At 51.1% G+C, this 26,566-nt stretch overlaps 1 protein-coding gene across 1 annotated transcript; it reads right to left on the reverse strand.

Moving 5' to 3' along the window:
- Positions 1–695: 695 nt before the first annotated feature.
- On the reverse strand, positions 696–26,566 carry RHCG (Rh family C glycoprotein). The gene is made up of 11 exons (XM_043922595.1): positions 26,280–26,566; positions 17,194–17,380; positions 13,673–13,823; positions 10,205–10,352; positions 9,265–9,431; positions 7,585–7,722; positions 7,285–7,421; positions 6,834–6,958; positions 6,555–6,628; positions 2,724–2,816; positions 696–1,139 (listed from the first exon to the last, which is right to left on the reverse strand). Exons 1-10 carry the CDS (start codon positions 26,464–26,466, stop codon positions 2,748–2,750), a joined length of 1,383 nt encoding a protein of 460 aa, XP_043778530.1. The 5' UTR covers positions 26,467–26,566; the 3' UTR covers positions 696–1,139; positions 2,724–2,747.

Here is a 26,566-nt window from a genome sequence, read left to right on the forward strand (position 1 = left end):
TGTTACTCTGACCCGGGTGGTGGCAGGCCTTAATAACTGATGGGAAGATCTGAACGGCTGCAAAGTTATCCCAGTGTGGACGGAAAGCAGGACTGGTGTGGCAGGGAGGAAGGTGGGAAGGGTGGGGGAGGGGGAGTTGACCACAAAAGCCTTATATCCCTACCCCTTCACCCTGCCTGAGTGCCCTTGAAAGGGTTCCCGGTCACATGGAGGGCACATGGGCATGGTCTCATGCAATGGGTGTTTCTGGGGGGTCGTTGGATGTGAATGAAGTAAGGAGGGGTCTTGGGGAAAGAGCCCAGTCTAAAAGCTGAGCTCTGCTAGGGGGCACTCCAGGCTGAGCCGACTCCAGCACCCCAAATTCTTCCTCTTGAGCCTAGGATGGTTTTCCCTGCAATGTGAGTGGCAGCTTGGCAGCTGGGTGTGGGGGGTCAGGACTGAGTCTGGAGGTTTCTTGGGTCTTATGCTTCCCTGGTGGCTCAGTGGTAAAGAATCCACCTCCAATGCAGGAGACCCAGGTTTGATCCCTGGGTCAGGAAGGTCAACTGGAGAAGGGAATGACAACTCACTCCAGTATTCTTGCCTGGAGAGTCCCATGGATAGAGGCTATAGTCCATGGGGTCGCAAAGAATCGGATATGACCGAACGACTCACACCCCCTCAAACTGGCCCTGTTGGAGAATTCACACCCATTCTACAAAGAACACCAGGCATGTTTATTCACGGAGGCCGCCATCTGCATGGCACAGGGAGGTCTGGGGGATTCAGGGGGCATGGAAGACACTGGCTTACAGGCAGGCAGGGGGTGGAAGAGCTCAGCAGACAACTGGCAGCTATGTTGTTTCCGAGGAGGACTTGGGTCCACCTCCAGCCCCCAGCCCCACTCCTGCCTGTTTTTCTCAGGATGTGATCGCCAAGACCCCCAGTGGCAGGCCTCCTGCAGCTGGAACCTGGCTTGGATGCCCACTTTGTCTACAGCTCCTCCTCCATTCTCAGGCAGGCCCCCTGGGATGAAGGCGGAGAGGGAGATGGAGGCGCCCTGGACCAGGCCAGCAGGCGGGGCGCCACTCGCCTTGCTCTTGTGTTCCCAGCGTGGTCAGCACTGGCTCCTTGGGGAGCAGCAGGACAATCTGTGGAGCCTGCAGGGAGACAGCCAAGAGCAGCGGGCCACTGTCAAGTCCTGTCCAAAGCCCCTCAGGCACCTTTTCCTTTTCTGGACGAGATGGGCAGCATCAGAAACAGCTGGTCAGAGTCTCGCTTTTCCCTTTCCTTAATCCTAGAACCTCTCCTGCCACATCACTCAGCCTTTTATCCCAGAAACAGTTCTTTGCAAACTCTGGTCTCCAAGGTCAAATAGCTATGGTAAGAGCAATGATGCTAAGTCACTTCAGTTGTGTCCGACAATGTGCGACCCCATAGACAGCAGCCCACCAGGCTCCCCCGTCCCTGGGATTCTCCAGACAAGAACACTGGAGTGGGTTGCCATTTCCTTCTCCAATGCGTGAAAGTGAAAAGTGAAAGTGAAGTCGCTCAGTCGTGTCCGACTCTTAGCGACCCCATGGACCGCAGCCTACCAGGCTCCTCCATCCATGGGATTTTCCAGACAAGAGTACTGGAGTGGGGTGCCATTGCCTTCTCTGAAGAGCAATGATAGTGACCTGGAAAAACCCCAGTTCCTCCACGTGTGCTGTGTTGGCTTTGAAGCACCTGAACCTCTCTGAGCCTTAATTTCCTCATCTATTAAAAAAGGCCCCCAAGTGGCACAGCAATAAAGAATCCAGCTACCAATGCAGGAGATTCAAGAGACGAAGATTCTGTCCCTGGGTTGGAAAGATCCCCTGGAGGAGGAAATGGCAATCCACTCCAGTATTCTTGCTTGGGAAATCCCATGGATAGGGAGCCTTATGTGGACTACAGTTCAGGGGGTTGCAGAGTCAGACACGACTGAGCATGAATGCACACACACATTAAAAAGAGGGAAGTTGGGATTTCCGTGGAAGTCCAGTGGTTAAGATTTCACCTCCAAATACAGGGGGTACAGGTTCAATTCCTGGTGCGGGAGCTAAGATCCCACATGCCTTGTGGCCAAAATAAAACAAAACATAAAACAGATGCAATATTTATTGTAATAAATTCAATAAAGACTTTTAGACAAATGGTCCACATCAAAGAAAAAAAAAATCTTTAGAAAAGTGGGAAGTAATTGCACTTATAGAGCTCTCTAAGGTGTCAGGTGCAAAAGTCATGAAAAAGGGCTCAGTGCATCTCACAGAGGGAGCAAGGAAATGTTAGTAGATGGCGGGGGGGGGGGGGGGGGCGGGGAAGGAAGGAGAATGAGAAGGAAGGAAAAAAGTTTCTTGCCCGAGTTGATCAACTGAATAGAGCCAGGCCTGTCATTTCCATTTTTATAAATGAGGAAACTGAGGCTCAGTCTCTGGGGTGAAGAGATCCTCAAAGTCATGTAGGCAGTAAGCAGCAAAGCCATGGGTACGCCCAGGTCACTTTCCATATATTCTTTGCAGTCCAGAATGCCTTCCACAGATTGCTGTGTCTGTCCAGTAGGCACATGGTCTGACACCAAGTGCCTCTCCCACCAACCGCAGCATGATGCTGGCGGGTAGAAGCTCACATCGTCAGTTCTTGATGCTTTCTTTCTGCCCCTTTGCTGGTGGCATCTGATTCCCAGAGCTGGGCCCCTACGGACAAGCCAAACCCATGCTCACCTGCTTCTCTCTTGCCCCAGGAGTTTAAGGTTCTGAGGGCCTGAAGCTGGAGTCCTCAGGATGGATGGCAGTGCTTTTCGGTTCCTTGGGTATCTGCAGAGAGAGGAGGCGGCTCTGAGGGCCCTGCCCCACGTGGGGCAGGTGTTCCTGGTGGAACTAGAACAGCCTGGGCAAGGCCAGGAACGGCGAACGGTGTGTGGTGGGCGCCACCTTGTGGTCACCGTGCAGTTTGCATGCCGTGAAGCAGGGCAATCCACACACGTGTCCTGCTCCTAGTTCAGTTAGCCACTGTCCAGGGTGCTTGGGCACTGCAAGGCCAAGCAGGACATAGTCCTTGGCCCACTAGAGCAAAGGAAAGGGGTCCAAGTGAAGTGCACAGTGACAGTAAGAGTTGTACATGCACGCAAGAGGCTGATAACCCAGCCTGGGGGAATTCTAATTGTGCCAAACGCACTTTTGAAAGAGGAATAGTAATGCACCAGGTAAGAGGCAGCTTGGCAAGTTCCCTGAACTCCAGGATGGTCCAAGAGTGAGGTTGGGGTGGGGAGTGGGGATGTAGGGACAGCCGGAAGTGGACTGGAAGATGGAGTATGGATGGGGGAGATCAGCCCAGCCTCGGCCTCAAGGCTTAGATTTGATCCTAAAGATGTCCTCACCTGTGCTCCTGGGGGACATCTGCCTCACCTCTGTCCTCTGGGAAGTCACCTCATCTCCCAGGTAAACTGCCAGAGGCCAGGGGCCATGAGAATGGCCTGATGGTGGCTTACTTCCAACAGCATGGGATTGTGTGGCTTGAAACAGCACTGCTGATAAAGGTGTGAACTTGGAAGAAGTTATAAAGATCAAAGTCCCATGGACAGAGGAGCTTGGCAGGCTACACGGGGTCACAAAAGAGCTGGACACACCTGAGTGACTAAAACAACAACAATGTAAAGGATCAAAACAGAACCAAGAGGGAATTCCCCAGGGGTCCAGGGGTTAGAACTTGGCACGTCCACTGCTGTGGCTGCCCCGGTTCAATCCCTAATGAGAAAACTAGAATTCCACAGAAAAGGAAGAAGAAGAAGAAGAAAAACGGAACCAAGAGTGAACTTCTATGTATAGAATAGATACATTTTTTTTTTTTTAGTTTATTTCATTAACTTTAAATCTGTGTGGTTTCTAAAATAATTTAAGTTCCCACTTCAAATATAGAATGGAAATAATTATGCTGATAAAAAATAAAGTTTATTCATAATGTAATAACACAAAACAGTTCTTATGATAGAGAAAGAGCAGGATATGAAATCAAATATAATATCATCTTAGCTATTTAAGAAAAGTCCACATAGATTTAAAAAGGGGGGGCTGGAAGGAAATATACCCAAAATATTAATAGTGCTTGAATGAGGGTGATGGAATTTCTATTTATCTCTATTTCCAGATTTTCTTTAATGAGCTTCTATTCATGTTTTAATTTTAAAAATAAAGAAGAGCAAATTTAAAAGCCTTATTAGTTATGTACATAATATTGGTTTTTAGTGGATATTAGTTAAGATTATCCTGAAAACTTCTGGTATGATTTTAAAAATACAAAGCCAGCTAATCATTAAAGATGCAAATCAAAAGCACAATAAGTTATCACCTCACACCTGTCAGAATGGCTGTCATCAAAAAATCTACAGTGAGACCTGGTTTCTAGCCCTGGTTTGGGAAGATCCTCTGGAGGAGGACATGGCACCTACTCCACTACTGTTGCCTGGAGAATCCCCATGGACAGAGGAGCTTGGTGGGCTACAGTCCATGGGTCGCAAAGAGTCAGACCCGACTAAGCGATTAAGCACACAACAAATGTTGGTGAGGATGTGAGAAAAGTGAACCCATGTACACTGTTGGTGGGAATGTAAACTGATGCAGCCACTGTGGAAAACAGTATAGAGGTTCCTTAAAAAACTAAAAACAGAACTGTTATATGATCCATCAATTCCACTAGTGGATATATATCTGATGAAAATGGAAATACTAATTTGAAAAGATATATGCATGCCGATGTACACAGGAACATTATTTACAAGAGCCAAGATATGGAAGCAATCTAAGCACCCAACAACAGATAAATGGAAAAGGAAGATGTGGTGAGTATATAGATATACAGTGGACTATTACTCAGCTATAAAAAAGAACGAAATTCTGCCATTTACAACAAAATAGGTGGACATGGAGGGTGCTTAGTGAAATAAACCAAAGACAAAATACTGTATGTTATCACTTATATATGGAATCTAAAAAATAAATATTTTTGAATATATGAATATATTAATATTCATATGAATGAATATAACAGAAAAGAAACAGACTCACTGATAGACAGAACACCTAGAGGTTACCAGTAAGGAGAAGGAAGGCAGGAGGGTCAAAACGGGGTGGGGGATTAAGAGGTACAAATAAGCAACTATGTATGGAATCAATAAGCTACGAGGATATATTGTACAGCACGGGGAAATATAGCTATTATTTTATAGCACATTAGAGTGTAATCTATTAAAATGTCGAATTACTATGCTGTACAGCTGAAGTTAATTTAATATTGAAAATGAACCATACTTTAATTATAAAACAAATAGCCAAAAGAAGGAACATGTTGGGCAGACCCTTGTCCCAGGGGCCACAGACACAGGCTAGGTCTCGCCCTTATCATGAGCGGGAAGGCTGGGAGATAAGAAGGACCCTGGGTATCACTCCCCGTCTCCTAACACAGGCAAATACCTGTCATGATGATTCGTGGGGAGGAAGGCCACCCTGAAGTCACAGAAAGCCCGAACTGTGGCCCATTTTTAAAGAAGCTGAGTTCTGTGGCACTCTACTACTTTCAGCTTCTAGAACAAAGTTTCTCAAGGTAGATTTTGTACCAGTGCTGTTCTAGAGGCTGCTCTAGAGGCTTAGGGGAGTGTCAGTACAAGATCACCTGGGAGCTAGTTCCCATGCAGAGTCCAGGCCCCATTGAACTTGAATTTCTGGGCTAAGGTCTGGGAAACTGAGTTTTTCCCAGGTCACCAGGTGGTTCTTATGGCTATAGAAACTGAGGACTGCACGGTGATTGTTAACCCAGGCTGTGTATTAGATTCACCTGGCAAATTTTAAATACAATGCTAATATCCAGGCCCCACACAAGACCAGTGAACTCCAAGTCTCTGGAGGCTGAGACCTGGGAAGTTTCTAAAGACCCCCAGGTGATTCCAGTGTGCATGTAAGGGCCCAAGCCCACTGGTCTTAGGTGGTTGGTTCACAGATGAGTTTTTCATCAGAATCATGTGGAGGGCTTGTAGACAGAGGGCTGGGCCCTGCCCCTTGGGCTTTGAAATCAGGAGGTCTGGGTGGCACTTGAGAATTTGTATTTCTCACAAGTTCCCAGGTGCTGCTGCTGCTGCTGCTCCAGGGGGCACTATACTTCGGGAAGTACTGCTCCAGAATGAGGGCTTCCAAGGTGGTTCCGCGGTAAGAGAACCCACCTGCCAGTGCAGGAGATGCAGGAGATGTGGGTCTGATCCCTGGGTCGGGAAGATTTCCCTGGAGAAGGAAATGGCTACCCACCCCAGTATTCTTGCCTGGGAAATCGCATGGACAGACGAGCTTGGCAGGCTACAGCCCATAGGGTTGCAAGGGGTTGGACATGACTGAGCATGCACACACACTGTAGAATGAAGCCTTTAACCCCCCAGGGGCCAGCCTCCTGGATAAAGGAGCAGAGGACACAAGCTCTGTCCCCCGACCCTCAGCTTCCGGCTTCCCAGGCCCCAGCCCAGCTGATGGCGTCCCGGGAGAGGAGCCGCGGGACAAGTCAGTAGAACTCACCTCCCAGTAGACTGCATCATCAAAGCAGTTCTCATCGGGCGGTTGTCCCCAGAATGGTAATCTCAGAATGACTCCTAAAGGAAGTTGGAGGTCCCAGAGGTCAAGAATGACTTCTCTGCCTACCCAGACCTTCCCCTCAACTGGAAAAATCCTCCCGGCCCCAGAGACATCAGTGCAGAGACAAAGGCTTCCTGGGGGCTCCAGGTGACCTTTGGCACATACTCTTGGGTCCCCCAACCACAGGGCCCCACCTTCTCTGGCACGGTCACCCCCACTCACCTACGATGATGCCGCCCACCAGGGCCATGGCCAGTGACACAAAGAGCCCGGCAGCCTGGAACCTGCCCTGCATGTTTGGGTTCCAGTTTGTCTTGCTTCTTTCAACACCAAAGATATAGGCAAGCCTGTGGTAGAGACAGGGGGGAGGTCAGGATCCCTGGAGAGGCCAAGTGACTACCCGCTGTCACCCCACACGCATGAGTGGACACGAAGGCTCAATAACCTCTGGGCCCTAGCCTTCCCATCTGCAGAATGGGGGCACTAGAAAGATCAGACCGTCTCTAAGATTCTTATGGAAGGACAGAGGTTGAGGAGAGAGGCCTATGAAATAGTGGTCCAGAGCGGGCGAGAAAGGGGACAGAGATAGTCTTGGACCCTAGAGGAACAGTAGGAAGGAGGAATTGAGAAGGAAGGAGGGTGCTCAGCCTCTCTGCACCACCTCCATTCTTACCCTTCCTCCCCGTACAGATCAATGTTGGCGATGCCTGCCATCACCGCGCCCGCAACACCGCCTATGATGCCAGGAAGGCCGTGCAGGTTGTGAACACCACAGGTGTCCTGGATGCGCAACCGGGACTCCAGGAATGGCTGGAAATGGGGGGATGAGTGTTGCCCAGGCAGGGGGCTGTGGCAGGCTGTGGGGAGTCCAGGATTCTGGAAGCCCCAAATACGCAGAGACCCAGCCCCCACCCTCTCCCTAGAGACCGACCGCCCCCCTCCCACCCCCAGTCCCTGGCCCTGGAGCTCTCACCGTCAGGTACACAAAACCCAGGGTGGAGACGATGCCGCAGATGAAGCCGATGAGGAGGGAGCCGAAAGGCAGGATCATCAGCTCGGCAACGGTGCCCAGGCCCACTCCTCCAGCGAGCGACGCGTTCTGGATGTGCACCTGGGCAGGGCAGGCAGAGCAGGCGGGAACTCAGTCCTCTCCCAGAGTAGCATCCTGGAGGAGCTGACCTAGAGCCCAGGTTGATCTCCTGTGTGGGGGGGCCCACCTGGGAGCCAGAGATGGCTCCCATGCATCTCAGCCAGCCAGGAGACTGCAGAGGACTCCAGCCTGAGCCCAGGCTTGGGACAGCCACCCGTGCTGTCTGTCCACCTGCCACTCTCACCAGCGCTCGGGGCATCTTCTCTCTGCACGGAGCAGTGTGCATGTGTCCATGAGTGCCCTCAGCCCACCTGCACGTCCCTTCTGGATCTGGGTGCCCAGCCACAGAGGTGTGCCCAGGTTCGCGTGTCTGACGTTCTCTGTACCCACGTGTGCTGGCGTCAGAATCTGCGAGCCGGCACGAGCACCGGCTGACGCTCTGAGGACCTACCTGCGCCGGGGACCGTGGTGCTGGCTTGCGAGGAGTAAGTTTCATCTCCACAACAAGCCCAGGAGGCGAGCCTTTTCATGTTTGCAGGTGAGGGAATTAAGGCACGGGGGAAGTTCATGGACTTATCAAAGACCACACGGCCAGCCAAGGGCAGAAAGGTGTCTTGATCCGGGTCCGTGTGGAGCCAGAGCCCCTGACTGTCACCCTCTTCCATGTCCCTCGCTGCACATGCCCACAGGGGTGTGTCTGATTCTCTCCCCCCCGCCTGTGTCCCCATCTCTCTGTACGGTGACTGTCCAGTGCATCCCGGGGCTCAAGGCTGTGTCCCGGAATAACACACACTCCTGGCAGCATCTTGGCACATAGGTGCCTAGGTCTAGAAGCTAGTGTCAGAGTATTAGATGGTGGGACTTTGTGGATAGTCCAGTGGTTAAGAATCCACCTTCCAACGCAGGGGACGCAGGTTTGATCCCTAGCTGGGGAACTAAGATCCCACATGCCTCTGAGTAACTAGGCCTGAGCACTGCAAGGAAGACCCAGTGCAATCAAAAATAAATAAAAAGGATATCAGAGAGACAGGTGGTCCTCTTTCTATAGAAAAATCTACCAACACTCATCACTTCCCCAGGAATGACAGGAACACATGCCCAGTGGCGTGATATGAAGGACGCTGGGGAACACTGCAGCCCCACGTATCCCAAGTGCTTTGAAGGGGTTCTCTTTTGAGCGTGTGGAGGCGGCAGGTAGGGGCAGAGCTAGGAAGGCTGAGGGCCAGAAGCTGCTTTTTTGTGGGGGGGTTGCTCAGTCCAGAACTAATGTCAGCACCCAGGTTGTGGGGAGAGGAGGATGAGAAGGAGCCAGTTCATCCAGGGCAGCCGGCATGATAGAATCTCCACGAATCTGGTTCTGGGCTCTGCCTAAAGCCAGCTGCATCATCTGAACAAATCATTTCTCTCAGGGCCTCAGTTTCTTCATCTGCAAGATGGGTGCGATAATGCTCATGCTGCCTGCTTCACTGAGTTGTTGGCAGGGCGCGGTGATCAGTGCCCACTGGGCACAGGCAGTTGTGGCCACAGCTTCCCCCAAGGTTCCCCCGCTCCCACCCCACTCACCATGTCCAGCTTGCCCTTTCTATGTAGGGCGCTGGAGAGCGCCACGGAGGTGAGCACGCAGGCTGCTAGGGAGCAGTAGGTGTTGATGACTGCCCGGTGCTGAGCATCTCCGTGGTTGGATATAGCCGAGTTGAAGCTGGGCCAGTACATCCACAGGAAGAGTGTGCCTGGCCAGACCAGACAGGGCCGGTGGAACCGGGAGAAGGGGCATTAGATGGGCCTGACAGAGCTCGGACAGACATGCTGTCCTTTAGCTCCAGAGATATCAAGTGACTCACACACCCCAGCCATTTCCCTCCCCTGGAACTTTATTCGTGCTGGGGGCTCATCTTAGAAGGCCCTCCCTGCCTTACTCACTACCTAATGCCGTCTTAGTCTTCCACTCCGCTCCAGGAAGTCTACCCTGACCCCATAACTGGGTGAGATGCCTCCCACCCTGCTTCCCAGGCACCTTGAGGGAGAATCTTTTTCTCCACTGTAGGGAGATAATCAAGTAGCATAGCCACTTGTTCCACTACCCTGTTCGGAGCTCCTTGAAGGTAGGGCTGGGTTTTAAGAGACCAGAGAAGGTAGCTGATATGTGCTCTCTGGAATGAATGGAGGAAATAGGCACGTACACCTTGCTGAGATCAGGGATGGACGAACTTCCTGGTTATCACTGTGTCTGCCCTGGGGCATTTGAGGGAACACGCAGGATGAGTGATTGACTTCTTCCAGCCCCATGGGGAAAAGGGACAAGTAACTGGGATCCTTGAAATATCTATAGGCAACCTCTCCCTGCCCATTCTCCGAAGGGAACTGGCAGCCACGCACCAGACCATGTAGGGATGAGGTATGATCACCGCAGCCTGAAATGCTCATGGTGACCCTCACCCACCACCAGGGTAGCACGGCCCTTGGTCATCACGGGGGCCCCCTCAATCGCTATGGAAGCTCTCACCGATCATGGCAAAGAGGTCCGAGTGGTACACAGAACTCTTCCTCTCCTCACTCTGGTTTAGGTTAGGGCGGTAGAGGATCCAGGCCACTGTGAGTCCAAAGTAGGCGCCAAATGCATGGATGGTCATGGAGCCCCCCGCATCCTTCACCTGATGGATGGGTACAAGGGTACTGTCAGGGTCTGACCCTCCTCTCCCTCCCTCCTCTGACACTCTCCCACCCCCACCCCACCCCCACCCCCCAGACAGACAGAGGTGCAGCTGTCTCCAAGGAGGTCCAGGCCACAGAAGGAAGCCTGGGGCCCTGGTAGACCCATCAACTGGGAAGGGGAGGAAGTGGGGATCCCCTCCTCAACTATACTTCAATGAAAATTAAAGTGGGGAACTTCCCTGTGGTTAAGAATCTGCCTGCCAGTACAGGAGAAATGGGTTCAATCCCTGGTCCGGGAAGATCCCATATGCCACAGGGAAACTGAGCCCATGCCCCACAGCTACTGAGCCTGTGCCCCAGGGCCCGTGCCGCACAAGAGGAGCCACCGCAATGAGAAGCTCATACATTGCATCGGAGAGTAGCCCGCGCTCGCTGCAACTAAAGAAAAACCTGTAGAGCAGTGACAGCCCAGGACAGCCAAAATAAATAAATAAATATTAAAAAAAAAAAAAAAAGAATCATAGACCTGCTTCTTCCCTTTAGATGGGAAACCCAACCAGAGATGTAAGCGTGTCATCCAATGTCACAGGGCTAGTTGTTGAATTGTTGACATACCTCTTTCCTGACTCCCAGCCTGGTGCGTGCCTCTACAAGCTGTGTGACCTCGGGGGAGCCCCTTACCCTCTCTGAGTCTCAGTTTTCTCATCTGTAACATGGGAGTAATAACTGTGCCTAGCTCAGAGAGAAGGAGTGAATGAGATAACCCATGTGAAGCATTCAGAGCAGGGCCCAGGCAAGGGCAAGTGCTCCTTAATTGTCAGCAGTGATTCCTGTGTTTCAACTTAGCTGCAGGAGAGGCCCAAACACTGTCATGCATTTGAGGGAGTTTCTGCAGCAGATCGGAGAGGGGTTTTGAGGGTCAAAGAAACCTTCTCTGCCTCTAAACTCACACCCAAGGTACCACTTCTCAGCCAATTTCAGATCTTATCTATTGACTCCCCTGTGTACCCCCTCACCTAGCCTAGCTTCTTTCTCTCTGCCCACCCCAACCAGTCTCCAAGGCTGGTTTAGTCACCTTTTTTATAACTCGCATATTACCCACTTTCTTCTCTTTGTCCTAGGCCAGACCCAGTCCCATTACTTCTCACCAGGGTGACTAACACAGCTTCTTAACTAGACTCTCTGCCTCCAACTGTTCTCTTCACCACAGCCAAAGTGACACTTCCATAGCATGCATTTGACTGTGCCGCTCTCCTGCCTGGAACTTTCCATAGCTCCCTATTGCCCTCACAATAAAGGTGAGACTCTTTAACACAGTCTATGAAAGCCTTGATGATCCATGCTCCTTCCTCCCCTCCCTAGCTCCCCACCCCCATTCCCTCTGCCTCAAACACCTTTGCTCACTCCTTTGCCTGATTATCTCCTACTTGACTTCTGGCTTTAACAACGCTTCCTCCAGGAAGCCTCCCTGGCCTGCCGTATGCTGGCTCAGGTCCTCCTCCCCTCCCGACAGGGCACCTAGCCCTGGAACTCCATCCTTGTCTCACTCACTGGTCATTGTCTATTTGCTTCCTGGCCCCCTCACTAGATTGTGAGTTCCTTGGGATAGAAACAAAGAGTCCTGCCCACTCCTGTATCCCACTGCCTGGAGCACTGCCTGACAAGTAAATCCAAAATTATTCCCTTGACAAATACTTCTTGATAATTTACTAGGCATTGGGCCAGGTGCCAGGAATAGAGAGAGTCTCCAGACAGATAAGGTTTCACCCTTATTTTCCTTTAAGGATAAGTGCTCCATGACTAGGAGGAGGTAAGGGAGAGGGCAACACTGGTAGGAGAACCTGGGCTGGCCTCTCTGAGAGGTGAGACTGCAACTGAGACCTCAATAATGAAAAGGACCAGGGAGATGAGAACTCCAGGCAAAAGGAACAGTAAGTGCAAAGGCCCTGAGGTGGAACCAAGCTTGGGTATTTGAAAAGCAGACCACAGGATATGGTCAAATCACAGAAAGATGGGGAGAGAGTAGATGATAAGCTTAGAGAAAAGGCTGAGGCCAGAACATGTAGGGCCTTAAAACAAGTTTAGATTTGATTTGAAGTGAAATTAAAAAAAAAAAAACAAACAGAATTTTCATCAGAGGAATGGTCTTACATGCATTATTAACAGGTCCCCACAGCTGCTGGTGGAGATTAGCTAGCTTGAGGTGGTGGGTCGGGCAAGGATGAAGACAGGGAGGGACTTCCCTGGTGGTCCAGTGGTTAAGACTCTGTGCTTCCACTGCAGGGGGCACAGGTTCAATCCCTGGTAAGGGATCTAAGGTCCCACATGCCACCTGGCATGGCCAAAAAAAAAAAAAAAAAAAGACAAAATGAGTGACTGAATGTAGGGTGGTCTGAAAGCAAAACCCCTGGGGGTGGGACTTCCCTGACAGTTCCAAGATTAACATTAACACTGTGCTTCCACTGCAAGGGCACGGGTTCAATCCCTAGTGGGGAACTAAGATCCCACATTTGGCACAGCACAAAAAAAAAAAAAAAGAGTGGAAATCATGTGCTCAAAATAGTGAAACAAAAAAGACTAGATCCCAGATGATACTGAGGAACCACTGTGCAAGTCCTGATCACCCTGTTTCTGAAAAATTCTATGTTAAAAAAAACAAAACAAAACCCTGGAGGTTTCTAGGCAGAGTCCAAATATAGAGAAGTTGGAGAATGAGAAAGGGATGGGGTTCCTGAATAATCCCTACTCCTGCAAATATGCCAAAGAAGTGTCTAAACAAGAGTCAGAGGCCTAAGATGCTCTTTACCTTGGCCAGTGAATTAGCCAACCTCAGGGGACATCATTCCTGCCATAGAGGTCCATGTGAATGGCACCTCCAGAGTTGTGCAGTGTGCAACCTGTGCAACTGTACATGTCTGCTTTGGCCACTCCCCTGGGAACTTTCCTTACAGATGAGCCCCCTCAGTATACTGGGTCACTTTCTTGGCAGAGCAATCTGGGAATGTGTGTGTGCAAGATGATGTGCAGGAACATCCCATTCTTTCCCTCTGATGTGCCGGAAAGAGAAAGGAGGAAGAAAACCAACACGCGAGGAACCTCTACTCTGTCTAGTTGCTGGATTGATGTACCAGGTGGATGCTCAATATATGTCATTTCTCCTGCTTTACAGCTGGGGAAACTGAGACTCAGAAGATTAAGTGACTGGTCAAACTTGAATTGAATCCAGCTGGCTTGTCTCCCCAGTCCTTTCTTTCTCTGTCACCTTCTTGTCCCCCCAAGTTCCCTTTCCATCGCCATCCCTGTTCTGAGCTCTGCTCACCTCTAACAGGTTGAGGAGAATGTACTCATTCACTGAGAAGAGGGTCACTTGCAAGAGAGTCATGATGAGGAGCTGGACAGGGCTGACCTTGCCCAGAACTGCCCCAAAGGCCACACAGACCGAGCCCACGCAGAAGTCCGCATTGATGAGGCTGTGGGGAGACAGGTCAGGGGAGGGGCTGAGGCCACAGCAAGAAGTGGCACTCAAGCTCTGGGGTTGAATCTGAACTTTGGTCACCTGTGGGTTTGGGCTTGTGGTCTAACTTTGCTTAGCCTGTTTCACCATCTGTGGTAATGGGCACATAGCATCTTAAAGCTACTCTAAGAATGCAAAGAAACAGCCTGTGAAGTATCCAGCACAGCAGTGGCACATACTAGATGCCACCACACCCTTCCTTTGAGGGCCCATCTCAGGTCCCACCCCCTTCCTTGCAGGCAGCTTGTACTCAAGGCACCCAAGTGATCTGGCTGCTGTTGTTGAATATAGTCCAGTCCGTATTTGCGACCTTGTCCTGCCCTTCACTTTCTACCTGCCCTTCCAAAACCTCTTCTCACCCACCACCTCTTCAGGAAGCCTTCCCCAATACCTCTAACCAGACGTGGTCTCTGCCTCCAAATCCTTATCTCTACACACACTTCTCCTGCTGGCTACCAGGGCCTTGCTTGGGTTTGAGTCATCATGACCTCCTCTTCACCTTACCTGGGAGAGAGGATCTATGTCCAGGGAAGAAGGAAGGACCATCCTGCAGGCAGTAGGGAGCTGGGGGCTGGGTGGAGAGAGGGGACGGGAAGGCCAACAGAGAGAATGCAGGCCAAGGAGCGTGCAGGCCCTCCTTAAGTCTGGACCCTGAAAACCCAGCCAGCCAGCAGAGGCATGCCATGTGGTCAGAGGGGACCCTGATTCTATCCACATGCCCACTGTGCCTAACCCAGGTCTCCTTGGGCCCTGCCAGCAGCAAAGCTGTCCTGGAGTCCAAGGCAGACTCTCAGTGTGGCCTCCAAGCCATGAGCGTTGTCAACCAGGGTCCTCGTAAAGACAGCAGGGGCTACTGCTTCCTTAAGGCAGTCACAGCCAGAGGAGCCCCCTCCCCGATACTCAAGTGTGTGTGTGTGTGTGTGTGTGTGTGTGAATCGGGAAGTGAGAAGTAAGAAGCCAGCTGATGGTAGGGACAGTGTGTGGAGTTGGGGCGGGGCACTGTCCCCTCAGGGTCCCTCCCAGACAAAGGATGTCCACTGGAATGTCTCTTCACTATAAGCCTTGTTCACTGCTGCATCCCCCGGGCCTGGCTGAATGAATGATGACAGGTGCTAAGTGCCAGGCACTTCAATGCTTGTTCATTGCAGCACAGGCCCTCCTGTATCACACCTGGACCCATGGAACAGGTACCATTATTAGCCACATCATAAAGATGGGAAATGGAGACTTAGAGAGGCCGAGTTATTTGCCCAAATTTCCATAACTCAGCCAGAAGACCACCTGGCAGAGATCACCCCCTAGGAAGGAGTGAGAGGGAGTGCACAGAAGCCCACAGTGGCCCCTGGGAGATGGATATCTGGATGTCACATCTCAGGCAAGGCCTGAGAATGAAGGCTGAGGAGCACACAGGTCCTCCTTGAGTCTGGGGAACAACCCTGGAGGGACAGGTGGGATCTGGGACTCTTCAGCAGGGACAGGACAGAAGCTAGGAGAAGGATCCTCAGGTGAGGTCTAGGGGGCGACATGTTCATCTCAGCACTGGGCACCAGAAATCGGCTCCAGCTAAGTTGCTGAAAATCATTTCCCCAAAAACCAAGTTGCCAAAACTCAAGTTGTCAAGTGACTAACTTGTTAAATAACTGGTTCAAAAAATTTAACCCACAAAAGTTTGTAATAATTCCCTTTGAACATTTAAAAAAGGTCTATACTTCTGTTTTGCATTTAGCCATAGCTATTTTGCTGTAGTGGCCAATTAAATATATCACAGGCACTTTTATACTTTGGGTCTATGGCTTTGGGAATGAGAATTTCCTGTGTATCTTATACAGTAGAGTGATATGCATGTATGTCATAGATTTTATATACAAAAAGACTGACTTCTTGGTTCCAAAACATTTTCTACCTAGTCGACTATTTTTCCTGTTTCTCTTAATTCATAGATTCATTAATTGGCTCGAATGAATTAATATTTTGCAAATATTTGTCATATGTTTACAATTTCAGGCCCCTGGCCTATGGTATCTGATTGGTGCCCTGTATGTGACAGCAAGGATTTGCACTTTAAATGTAGTTTTGGGGAGGGAGGTTCAAGAGGGAAGGGGCATAAGTATCCCTATGGCTGGTTCATGTGATGTGCGGTGGACACCTACACAATATTGTAAAGCAATTATTCTCCAATTAAAGATAAATGTTTTAAAAAACGTGGTTTTGTACCAATTTGCCTCTAAACCCTTTCTGTGGATTTGGTTTTCCAAGCAGGCTAATGAATGCTTGTTTTTACACAACGACGACAACTTTCTCAAGTTATGAAATGTACTTTTCTTTAGCCAAACTTGTCATATGTCTACAAAAAATCGAAAACAATCTAACTGGACTTAAAGAAGAGCCTTCAATAAACCAAACCTTGACTAAAAAGGGAAGGGAGGGGGGAAATCTCCCAAAGGCTGTTGATTTTGTACCATGCAATGGAAACTGTTGTAAGTTTCTTAGGTTTCCCTGGCAGTAGAGTTTGAGAAATGAGTCATTCAGTGAGATGACTGCTTGGCAAGTTGGTTTTTGGCAAGGTGGCAAATTTACTATATAACCTGGTGGTGGTGTTGAGGGGAGAAACATGCTAAGGCTCCCAGGAGGTCTCTTCAGACAGAGGGAGGGGCTGAGTTCCCTGATAGAAGGGAGTGTAGTACTTATCAGACAAAAAGATTATCACAGACAAAAGTGATGAGGATGGAGGTGAGAAGAGATAGGGATCAGGGGCCCCCTCGGAGGCTGAGGCAGAGAGGGGCTTCAGCCCTAGGACTCCACACATGCCTCACAGCTCTTTGCTCTGTTCCCTGGGTGGGGACACAGGCAACCGGATTCCCCATCCAATATTCCCTCTACAATGAACCTAAGGAGGCTGGTTCAGGCAGTCCCACACTCCTTCCTCTCGCCTGCCACCCACTCCCTCCCCTTCGTGGGTCCTCTGGCCTGAGGTCTCTCAGGGCAAATTTTGATGTTTGACGTGTCAGAGCGGAGTCCAGACTTGGACCCTGGGGAGAGGCCTTGCGTCCCTGCAGCCTGTGTCTTAGGAGGAAGAAAACCCTCCAACAGCACTTGGTTACCATGAGAACTCCCACCCTGGAGACTCACTGATCAGGAAGTGAGTGTGTGTGTGTGTGTGTGTGTGTGTTGGGGGTGGGGGGTGTATATTGCAGGGCCCCTGGGTACCCTGGCTGGATGACGAAGACCCAGTTCCTCACAGCACCAAGCCTCCGGGCCACGCCCCGGCCCCGCCTCCCGCTCGGGCCCCGCCCCCGCGCCCCGCCCCCGGCCCGAGCCGCGCTCACTTCTCCACGTTCACCAGAATGTAGCGTCCATCGAAGGAATGAAGCCAGCCCTGCATGAGCAGCGCCCACTGGATGCCGAAGGCCGCCAGCAGAAAGTTGAAGCCCACGGAGCTGTAGCCGTAGCGCTGCAGGAAGGTCATGAGGAACCCGAAGCCCACGAAGATCATCACGTGCACGTCCTGGAAGCCTGTGGGGAGAACACAGCCCAGAGTCCCGGTGGCCTAGCGAAGCCCCCCGCTGCAGCCCTGCGTCCGGCCCAGCGAGCCTGTGTCTGCTCCACCACTGGCCGGACCTGGGCCACCCTCCAACCTCCATCCCGCCACCCCTACATCTGGATCCTGAGGCTCCTGCAGCAATTATGACTGCTGAGAGTAGAAGAGCCACCGCTACCCCATCACGTCATAAGATACGAACTGCTATGCAGACGACAGATAAACAATGAGGTCCTACTGTATAGCCCAAGGAACTGTAGTCAATACCCTATAATGAACCCTCATGGAAAAGAATATGGAAAAATGTATTTATATATATGTACAACTGAATCACTTTGCTATACACCACAAACTAACAGCATTGTGTATCAACTATACTTCAATTCGGAGAAGGCAATGGCACCCCACTCCAGTACTCTTGCCTGGAAAAATCCCATGGATGGAGGAGCTTGGTAGACTGTAGTCCATGGGGTCTCAAGAGTCGGACATGACTGAGCAACTTCACTTTCACTTTTCACTTTCATGCATTGGAGGAGGAAATGGCAACCCATTCCAGTGTTCTTGCCTGGAGAATCCCAGGGACAGGGGAGCCCGGTGGGCTGCTGTCTATGGGGTCGCACAGAGTCGGACACGACTGAAGCGACTTAGCAGTAGCAGCAGCATACTTCAATTAGAAGAAAAAATGCCTCTGGGGTGGACTGGGCTGGGGGGATGGAGGTGAGACCCCCACTTTAGACCACTCAGACCCCTGGGTTTTAAGGCCAAGGAATGCCGGGGCGCCCCTGTTGAGAGATGACAGCCCCCTTTCACTGCCCTCGCCAAGGGCCTTACCCACGCAATTCTATTCATCTACTGTGGAGAAGTTAGTCTCATTTGGCCTAGGAGTCCCTTGACTGGCCAAAATAATTAGGTACCATAACAAATGAAAACCATAAAAAACAGGAACAGCTGTTTTTATTTTTATTTTTTTTTTTTTTAGGAACAGCTGTTTTTAAAAAAGAGAGAGGTAGCAGAGAGGGTTCTTGCTTACAACAGAATGCTGACAGCCCAACAGTTAAATGTGGAATGAGCACTGAAGTTGGAAAATCATAATTTTCCCAATGAAGATTTCATCACTGGATGTTAAAATCCAGGGACAAATTTTGAGGAAGAGCAAGGTATTTGTGTTGTCTTCAGGGAGTCTCCCTGTAGATTGCTTATGAGTTGTAAATGAGGGTGAAAAAACATCCGGTAACCATACAGTGGAGAAATCAGGCAACATCTTGACGGTGTGATCAAAATTAACATCACCAGTGTGGGACACACGGACATTGTGCACCTTCAGGAAGATATTCTGAAAAAGACACATCACCTATGCGGTGCTCTGGCTGAGAAGGCATAATCCCAATCTAATCATGAGGAAACACCAAAGGAACATGCTATTAGAAAGGGGTTGAAGCTGGACTCTTGAAAAATATCAGTGTCTTAAAAGAGAAAGAAAGGCTGCCCATTGTGAACATCTATTATGGGACAGACACTATGCTAGGTGCTTTACCTACACAGGAATGTTCCGGGTTAAAGAGGCTAAACAGACAGGTCGAATAAATCCAATTCTTGACCCTAGATGGGATCCTGGATTTGGCTGGGGTAGGGAGTAGGTGCGGGTACAGGGGAATGCCACAAAGGTTTTCACTGGGTCCACTGACAAAATTATATAGGGACAGTATATGAAAGTAGCATACAGTGTAAATTCATGAAGTTGATTACTATGGTGATGGAAGAGAATACCTCCATCCTTAGGAAATTGTGGAGTATTAAGGCGGCCAGAATGCAATATGTATAACGGACTCCCAGTTCAGGGGAAAAGAACTGTATGTATGCGCTTGCTTTTATGTGGGAAAAGAGAGAGATGCTTAATGGGAGTTAAATAGAGTATGTAGTGTTCTTTGTACTATTTTTGTTTTAGCAACTCTTTGTAAATTTGAAATGATTTCCCCAATTAAAAGAGAACTGCAGGGCTCACCGAGCCTGGCCTGGCCCCACCCGCCAGTCTCCTCCTCCTTCCTTTCCGCGGTCCTCCCTTCCCTCCCGTGCCCCAGCCGCACTGGCCTCCCTCTGCTCAGTCTCTCTCTGGCTCTTTGCCTGTGATGGTCCCTCCATGTGGGACGCTGTTCCCGCAGAATGGCCAGCAACTTCTTGTTTAGTCGCTCAGTTGTTGCCTGACTCTTTGTGACCCCATAGACTGTAGCCTGCCAGGTCCCCCTGTCCCTGGGATTTCCCAGGCAAGATTACTGGAGTGGGTTACCATTTCCTTCTCCATCTCTTCTTGTGGATCTCAGCAAAAAGTCACCTCATCACAGAGGCCTTCCAGACCCCTGGGTTTCAACTTGGTTCACTCCCTCATGACACCTTCTTCTTTCTTTTCTAGTTCTTACAACAATTTGTAGTTAAGTAGTTAGGTTTGTTTGTCTAGCCCACTAGACTTTAAAGCTCCAAGGAGTCAAATGGTGGCAGTGGTTTATTTGCTAAGCCGTGTCCGACTCTTCGTGACCCCATGGACTGTAGCCCGCCAGGTTCCTCTGTCCATGGGATTTCCCAGGCAAGAATACTGGAGTGGGTTGCCATTTCCTCCTCCAGGGGATCTTCCTGACCCAGGGACTGACCCTGCACTGCAGGCAGATTCTTTACCGCTGAGCCACCAGGGAAGCCCCAGGAGTCAAGGCCAAGTCTGTTTGGCTCATGCTGGGATTCTCCACTGCCTAGGGGCATTCCCCAGGTGGATGCTCCATAAATATCCCTGAAGGGATGAATGAATAATTACTGTTGTGATCTCAGGAGTAGCCAGATATGCCACTTGAGCAGCAGCCAAGGGCGCTGGGTGGCACTTCACCATCAGGGGAGACTGCAGACCCTCTCCTATCTGATGTCTCCTACCCACTGGGTAGATAGGCCCTGATGTCCACAGCAGCCTGGCCAGCCACAGTGCAGGGGGGCAGCGATGCTCAGGCTATCCTGCCTCTCCCCCGTTGCCCTCATCTGTCTCCCCTGCAGGCTTCCCTGAGGCTGGTAAGGGTTGAGGGCACAGAAGTTGATGCAAGAGAGCTGTGGGTCTCGCCCCAGCACGGTGCTCTGAGCTTTGAGCTTCTTTTGTGCAGACTTAAACAAACAGCAGCTCGGCTTGGGTTTCACAGTGTGTGAGGCTGATTTTGTGTTGTTATCATGTTTCATGGTTTATCGTGTTTCTGTTGTGGAGGAAACTGAGCTAGCATATGTGAAGTGCCATCCACGGGGTCACGGTGACTCTTGGGAAGAACTGATGGGTGACAGACTGGAGAAAGAGGGAGGAGACACCTTTAGACCACAGTTACGAAAGCAGGGAGGGGAGCTGGCAGCACTGTTGGTAAATGCAGGGAAGGAGGAAGAGGTTGCCCGGGAGGGAGGGAGGTGCTGGGTCTAGGGCTGGTCATGGGAGTTTGAAATGACCCCATGACCCCGGGGGTGGGTGATGGCGGTGAGCGTCAGGCGGGGTAGTGTGGGCGCAATGGAGCCTGGCCATTCGGCTGGAGCTGGGGTCTGAGGTCCAGCAGATCTGCACACAGGGCTGGGAGTGGGAACGATGAGCGGGAGACAGGAGCCGAGCACTGGCCGGCCAGGAACTGAGCAGATTAGACAGGGACGGTGCTGGCAGGGAGGTGAGGGGAAACCCTGGGAAAAGATAGCATCGCAGACTTCCATAGCGAGAAGTGTGAGCTGTTTGGAGGTGGGGGAAGTAGGCGGGCAGGGGTCGGGGGCTCAAGAGCCTTGAGGAGGCCTTCCTGGGGGCTGCCTTACGTTCTCCCTGTGGCCTGGGGCGAAAGAGCAGAGAGCGCACAGCTTCTCAGCGCTTCTCCCTGCCGGTCCCCACCTCGCTGGTCCTTCTCTGTGACTCCCCGGTTGTCCTGGCCTCTGTCTCTAACCCTTCTGTGGATATGTTTCTTGCCCCCCAACTTCAGGCACGCAGACTCCAGCTTTGCTCTCTTTCCGCACCTTCCTTATTCGCTCTGTTACTCCCTTCTCTCTATCTCCTAAATTGGTCCTTACTGAAATACGAATGTTGTTCAGTCACTAAGTCGTATCCGATTCTTTGCAACCCCATGGACTGCAGCACACCAGGCTTCCCTGTCCTTCACTGTCTCCCAGAGTTTGCTCACACTCATGTCCATTGAGTTGGTGATGCCATCAAACCATCTTATCCTCTGTTGCCCCCTTCTCCTCCTGCCCTCAATCATTCCCAGCATCAGAGTCTTTTCCAATGACCTGACTCTTAGCATTAGGAGGCCAAAGTATTAGAACTTCAGCTTCAGCATCAGTCCTTCCAATGAATATTCACAGTTGATTTCCTTTAGAATTGACTGCCAAACGAGTTTGATGCTACTGAAAATGCTTTTAATAGCAATGGTCCAGAACTTCCCTGATGGTCCAGGAGCTAAGACGCTTTGTGCTCAATGCAGGGGTACTGGATTCGACCCCTGGTCAGGGAACTAGATCCCACATGCCACAACTAGGACCCGGGGCAGCCAAATAAATGAATAATAAATATTTTTTTTAAAAAATGGTCTGAAGGTCCAGATTGTATGACCTTTAGCAAGGACATAACCTCTTTGACCTCAAGTTTCTTCTTCTGTAAAATGAGGAATAGTAACAGAACTCAGAGGTGTGTGGTACACATTTAATGTCATCCAATCAAAGCCCTGGGCATAAGCCTGATTCCTCAGCAATTGCTTGCTGTTGTTGTTCAGTCGTTCAGTCATGTCTGGCTGTTTGCGACCCCATGGACTGCAGCACACCTGGCTTCCCTGTCCTTCACCATCTCCTGGAGCTTGCTCAAACTCATGTCCATCGAGTCAGTGATGCCATCCAACAATCTCATCGTGTCGTCCCCTTCTCCTCCTCAGCAATTGCTTAATTATATTAATTACTACTTCTCTTTTTCTCTTTCAAGACTGACCAGGTGCTTTGCATTGGGTTGGCGACTTGCTGGGGGTCGGTGGAAGTTGATAAGACAACGCCTCTCTTCCACCACTTTCCCCAGCCTGTAGTGAGTGACCCAAGCAGCCAGGCAGGCTCCCTCCACCATGGGAGGTCCCTGAGGGGCGAGCCTGGCTCCTGGCGGCCAGTTCTGAGAGCGGCCACCAGGGGGCGCCAGTACACAGCTGTTCTGCGACCCCTTCCTGGCTCACTTTTCTCTCTTGGGGTGGTCTGATGAAGGCCAAGTTTTGAAAATTTCTGAAATCTGAAGATCAAGTTTCCCATGCTGGTGGGCAACAGCAGCTCTCTCTCCAACGCTTCCTCAGCCCTGCAGCAGCCTGGGGACCGGCCCTTCCCGGGCTCTAGAGCCCAGCCCAGCCTAACCTGTTGCCTTTCAAGTCCACTGGCCAGTCCCTCAATTCCACAAGGCTCTGTGTTCACCTCTCCCACAACTCGGAGTCAGACACAGAACCATCCCATCACTGCAAAACTTCCTGGGCGGGTGGTTGAGGAGTGGCAATGCCACAGAGACTGGGGGAAGCAGGTTTTGTGCAGTGTGAGGGCTTGGCCTCACCCCTGCCTGTGCCACTGACCAGCTGGGAAAATCTCTAAGCTCCATCCCTGGCAACATAAAATAGAAACAAATGCACTCCTCATCTGACAGAGCATGCAAAAAGTGCTTGTGAGTGGGAAGAAGGCTTCTCTGGTGGCTCAGTGGTAAAGAATCTGCCTGCCAACACGGGAGACATGGGTTTGATCCCCAGGTTGGGAAGATCCTCTGGAGAAGGGAATGGCAACCCACTCCAGTATTCTTGCCTGGAGTATCCCATGGACAGATTCCCACGGGATCTGTCCCATGTGACAGAATCCCATGGTGGGCTATAGTCCACGGGGTTGCAAGAGGTTGGACATGACTTAGTGACTGAACAAGTGGGGAGAGCACAAAGGAATTTAAATGCTATAGTAGTTCAAACTCATGTTCACAGAGATATTCCTTGGCCACATCCCTGAAGTGACGTGAAGTGAAAGTCGCTCAGTCGTGTCTGACTCTTTGCCACCCCATGGACTCGTCCATGGAATTCTCCAGGCCAGAATACTGGAGTGGGTGGCCTTGCCCTTCTCCAGGGGATCTTCCCAACCAAGGGATCGAACCCAGGTCTCCCGCATTACAGGTGGATTCTTTACCAACTGAGCTATCAGGGAAGACACATCACTAAATGGATGCTAAGCCTGCACTTAAACATCTTCAGCAACAGCATCAATCCCTTCTGAGGAAGCTTGATACCAGCGTTTACTGTCCTCTGATTCATGTTATGAGACAAGCCCTCCTGGCTACCCATTATTTTCAATCTTCCAAGAGTTCCTGTGCATTAAATAACATTCCCACTTCACAGACGGGCATACTCAGACTCGGTGTGATTAGGGAGGTGGCTTAATCTACTTTGGGTTTCCTTGGTGGCTCAGATGGTAAAGAAGCTGCCTGCAATGCAGGAGACCTGGATTCAATCCCTGGGTTGAGAAGATCCCCTGGAAAAGGAAATGGCAACCCACTCCAATATTCTTGCCTGGAGAATCCCATGGACAGAGGAGCCTGGCAGGCTATAGTCCATGGGGTCACAAAGAGTCAGACACGGCTGAGCGACTAACAATTTCACTTTATTCCATTTAAAGTGATGGGCCCATATCTGTTTAATTCCAAAGTCAACTACCAGGCTACACTGCCCTCTGCTTGAGGAATGCACGAATCTGAGGTTTAGGTTCCCAGGAGCGCGGGGTGAACCTTGCTGCCTCAGTTTTATGAACCAGACCTTCGGGTGTTTGAAACTGTGGCATCCTCAGCCTTAGGTCCTTTCCTTTCTCCCTCTGTTTCCCCAGGAAGCTTCGAGAGCCCAGGCCCTGATGGCTTCTCCTCAGGCCAACCTCCCCAGATGCTGCCCGGAGCATCAGCCCAGGAGGAAGTCCATGTTCATCAGCTTGGGCTTTCAGAGCACTGCCAGGGTGGGTCCCCAGCTGGTTCTGTGCCTGCTATTTGCCAAGGGGCCCATGCCCTGGGAGCCATCCTCAGGCACACCCGGGCCACAGCTTAAGCCAGCTGGAGCTAGACTTCTCTGAAAACTGAAACTCCTCTAGTCCTCTGGGCAGGAAAGAAGCCCGCACAGGTGTTGACAGCATGGAGCCAAGAACCCAGAAAGGGACTGTCCTCACTCCATGCCCCTGGGAATTGCCTTGAGGCCCGGGAACCCAGGCTTGGGGCCACACCTACATTCCAACTCCGAGTCACAGCCACCAGTAGGGAAGGAGAAGAGCAGAAAGGTGAGATGAAAGGGAGGAGAGCAGTCCAGGAGGCGGGGTTCAGGTCCCTGGAGCTCCTACTCTGGCTTACTAGGTTTCTGGATGAGTGACTTTTGCAAGACATGTCCCGTCTCTGGCCTCAGTTTCCTGGTCTGTGAAATGGGAGTCATAACACTGCCAATAGTCATGTACAGATGTGAGAGTTGGACCATAAAGAAGGCTGAGTGCCAAAGAATTGATGCTTTCAAACTGTGGTGCTGGAGAAGACTCTTGAGAGTCCCTTGGACAGCAAGGAGATCAACTAATCAATCTTAAAGGAAATCAACCCTGAATATTCGCTGGAAGGACTAATGCTGGAGCTGAAGCTCCAAAACTTTGGTCCCCTGATGCTAAGAGCCAAGGCATTGGAAAAGACCCTGATGCTGAGAAAGATGGAGGGCAGGAGGAGAAGGGGGTGACAGAGGATGAGATGATTGGATGGCATCATGAACTCAGTGGACATGAGTCAGCAGACTCTTGGAGATAGTGAAGGACAGGGAAGCCTGGGGTGCTGCAGTCCATGGGGTTGCAAAGAGTCAGACACAACTGAGCAACTGAACAACAACAACAAAGTCATGGAGGGAAGATCAGTTTGCATAGGTGACTGTCGGAGATGAACTTTAGGGTCCCTTCTAAAACTAACGGTCCATGACTATGTGAGTACCAACAGTTAGAAAGAGACTGTCATTGGCTGTTGGCAGATGGTGTGGAAAACGAGAAAGCAAAAGGGCATGAAGAGAGTCCTGGGCTGGGGGTCCAGAGGTTGGGCCAACCCAAGTAACCTTGCACCAGTTCTTCTAACTGCTGAGTCCTAGGGCCTCTGCCTTTAGTACTCATCTAGTAATTGCTGCATTATAAAGTGAGGATTCCTTGCCCAGCACAGTGCCAGAAATGTATGTGCAATGTCTCATGCCAGCCTCACCCCACTTCTGTAGGATACGCCTCATTATTATCCCCATTGGACAGATGAGGAAATCGAGTCTGTGTATTGTTGACCTTTGCCTACAGGTCACCCACCTGGTTGATATAGGTGAGGTGTGGTGATTCTCCGGCCATGCTGTTAATCACAGCACCACGGATGCCAGGGAATTCAGGGCTGTTTCTCTCCCTCTCCAAGTCAAAACATGGCTGTGCTGTGGTCCTCCACGCCAGCAGGGCTGGTAGGCCAATGAGCCACCCCTGCAGCCCTTGACGTTGGAACTATCCTATTAAGGTGGAGAGTTTGGGCGCAGCCCTACAAGAGAGCCAAGGTCACCCACTGGGGTCTCCTGAAGACATCAAGAAGGGCTCTCTGAAGGGAGGTTGGAGGTCTCCGAGGACACCTGGAGGGAGCTCTCTTCCTGAGTTTTCACGGGTTCAAAGGAGCCTGGGCACGCCTGGCCATTTCCCGAGCTTAACCTCCAGGCACTGGGAAGTCTCCATGGTGGGGAGCCTAAGAGGGGCGGGGCAGGGGGTGTGGGCGGCATTTCCTCCTGCAGCTCCCTCCAGAGGCGAGGCAGGACCCTCCGCCGGGATAGGGGGACCTGCAAAGTGGACCTGCAAGGTGGCGGGACTTACTCGGGTAGCGATAGTAGAATTCGTTTTCCAAGTCAGTGGTCAAGTTCTTGATCGCCTTCTCCTCCACCCAGTGGGGATCGGCATCCATGTCGTAGCGCACGAACACGCCGAAGAGGGCTATCATGACCACCTCCAGGAGCAGGCAGACGACCGGGAGCCGCCAGCGGAGATTAGTGTTCCAGATCATGCTGCAGGGGGCGCCTGGCCGGGCGGGCAGCGGGCAGTTCGGAGGCTCGAAGCAGGACAGGCTTATAAAACCTGGGGCAGGGGCGGGGCGGGGCGGCCGA

The sequence above is a fragment of the Cervus elaphus genome, chromosome 13 (assembly GCF_910594005.1).
Source record: "Cervus elaphus chromosome 13, mCerEla1.1, whole genome shotgun sequence".
NCBI classification, from domain to species: Eukaryota; Metazoa; Chordata; class Mammalia; order Artiodactyla; family Cervidae; genus Cervus; species Cervus elaphus.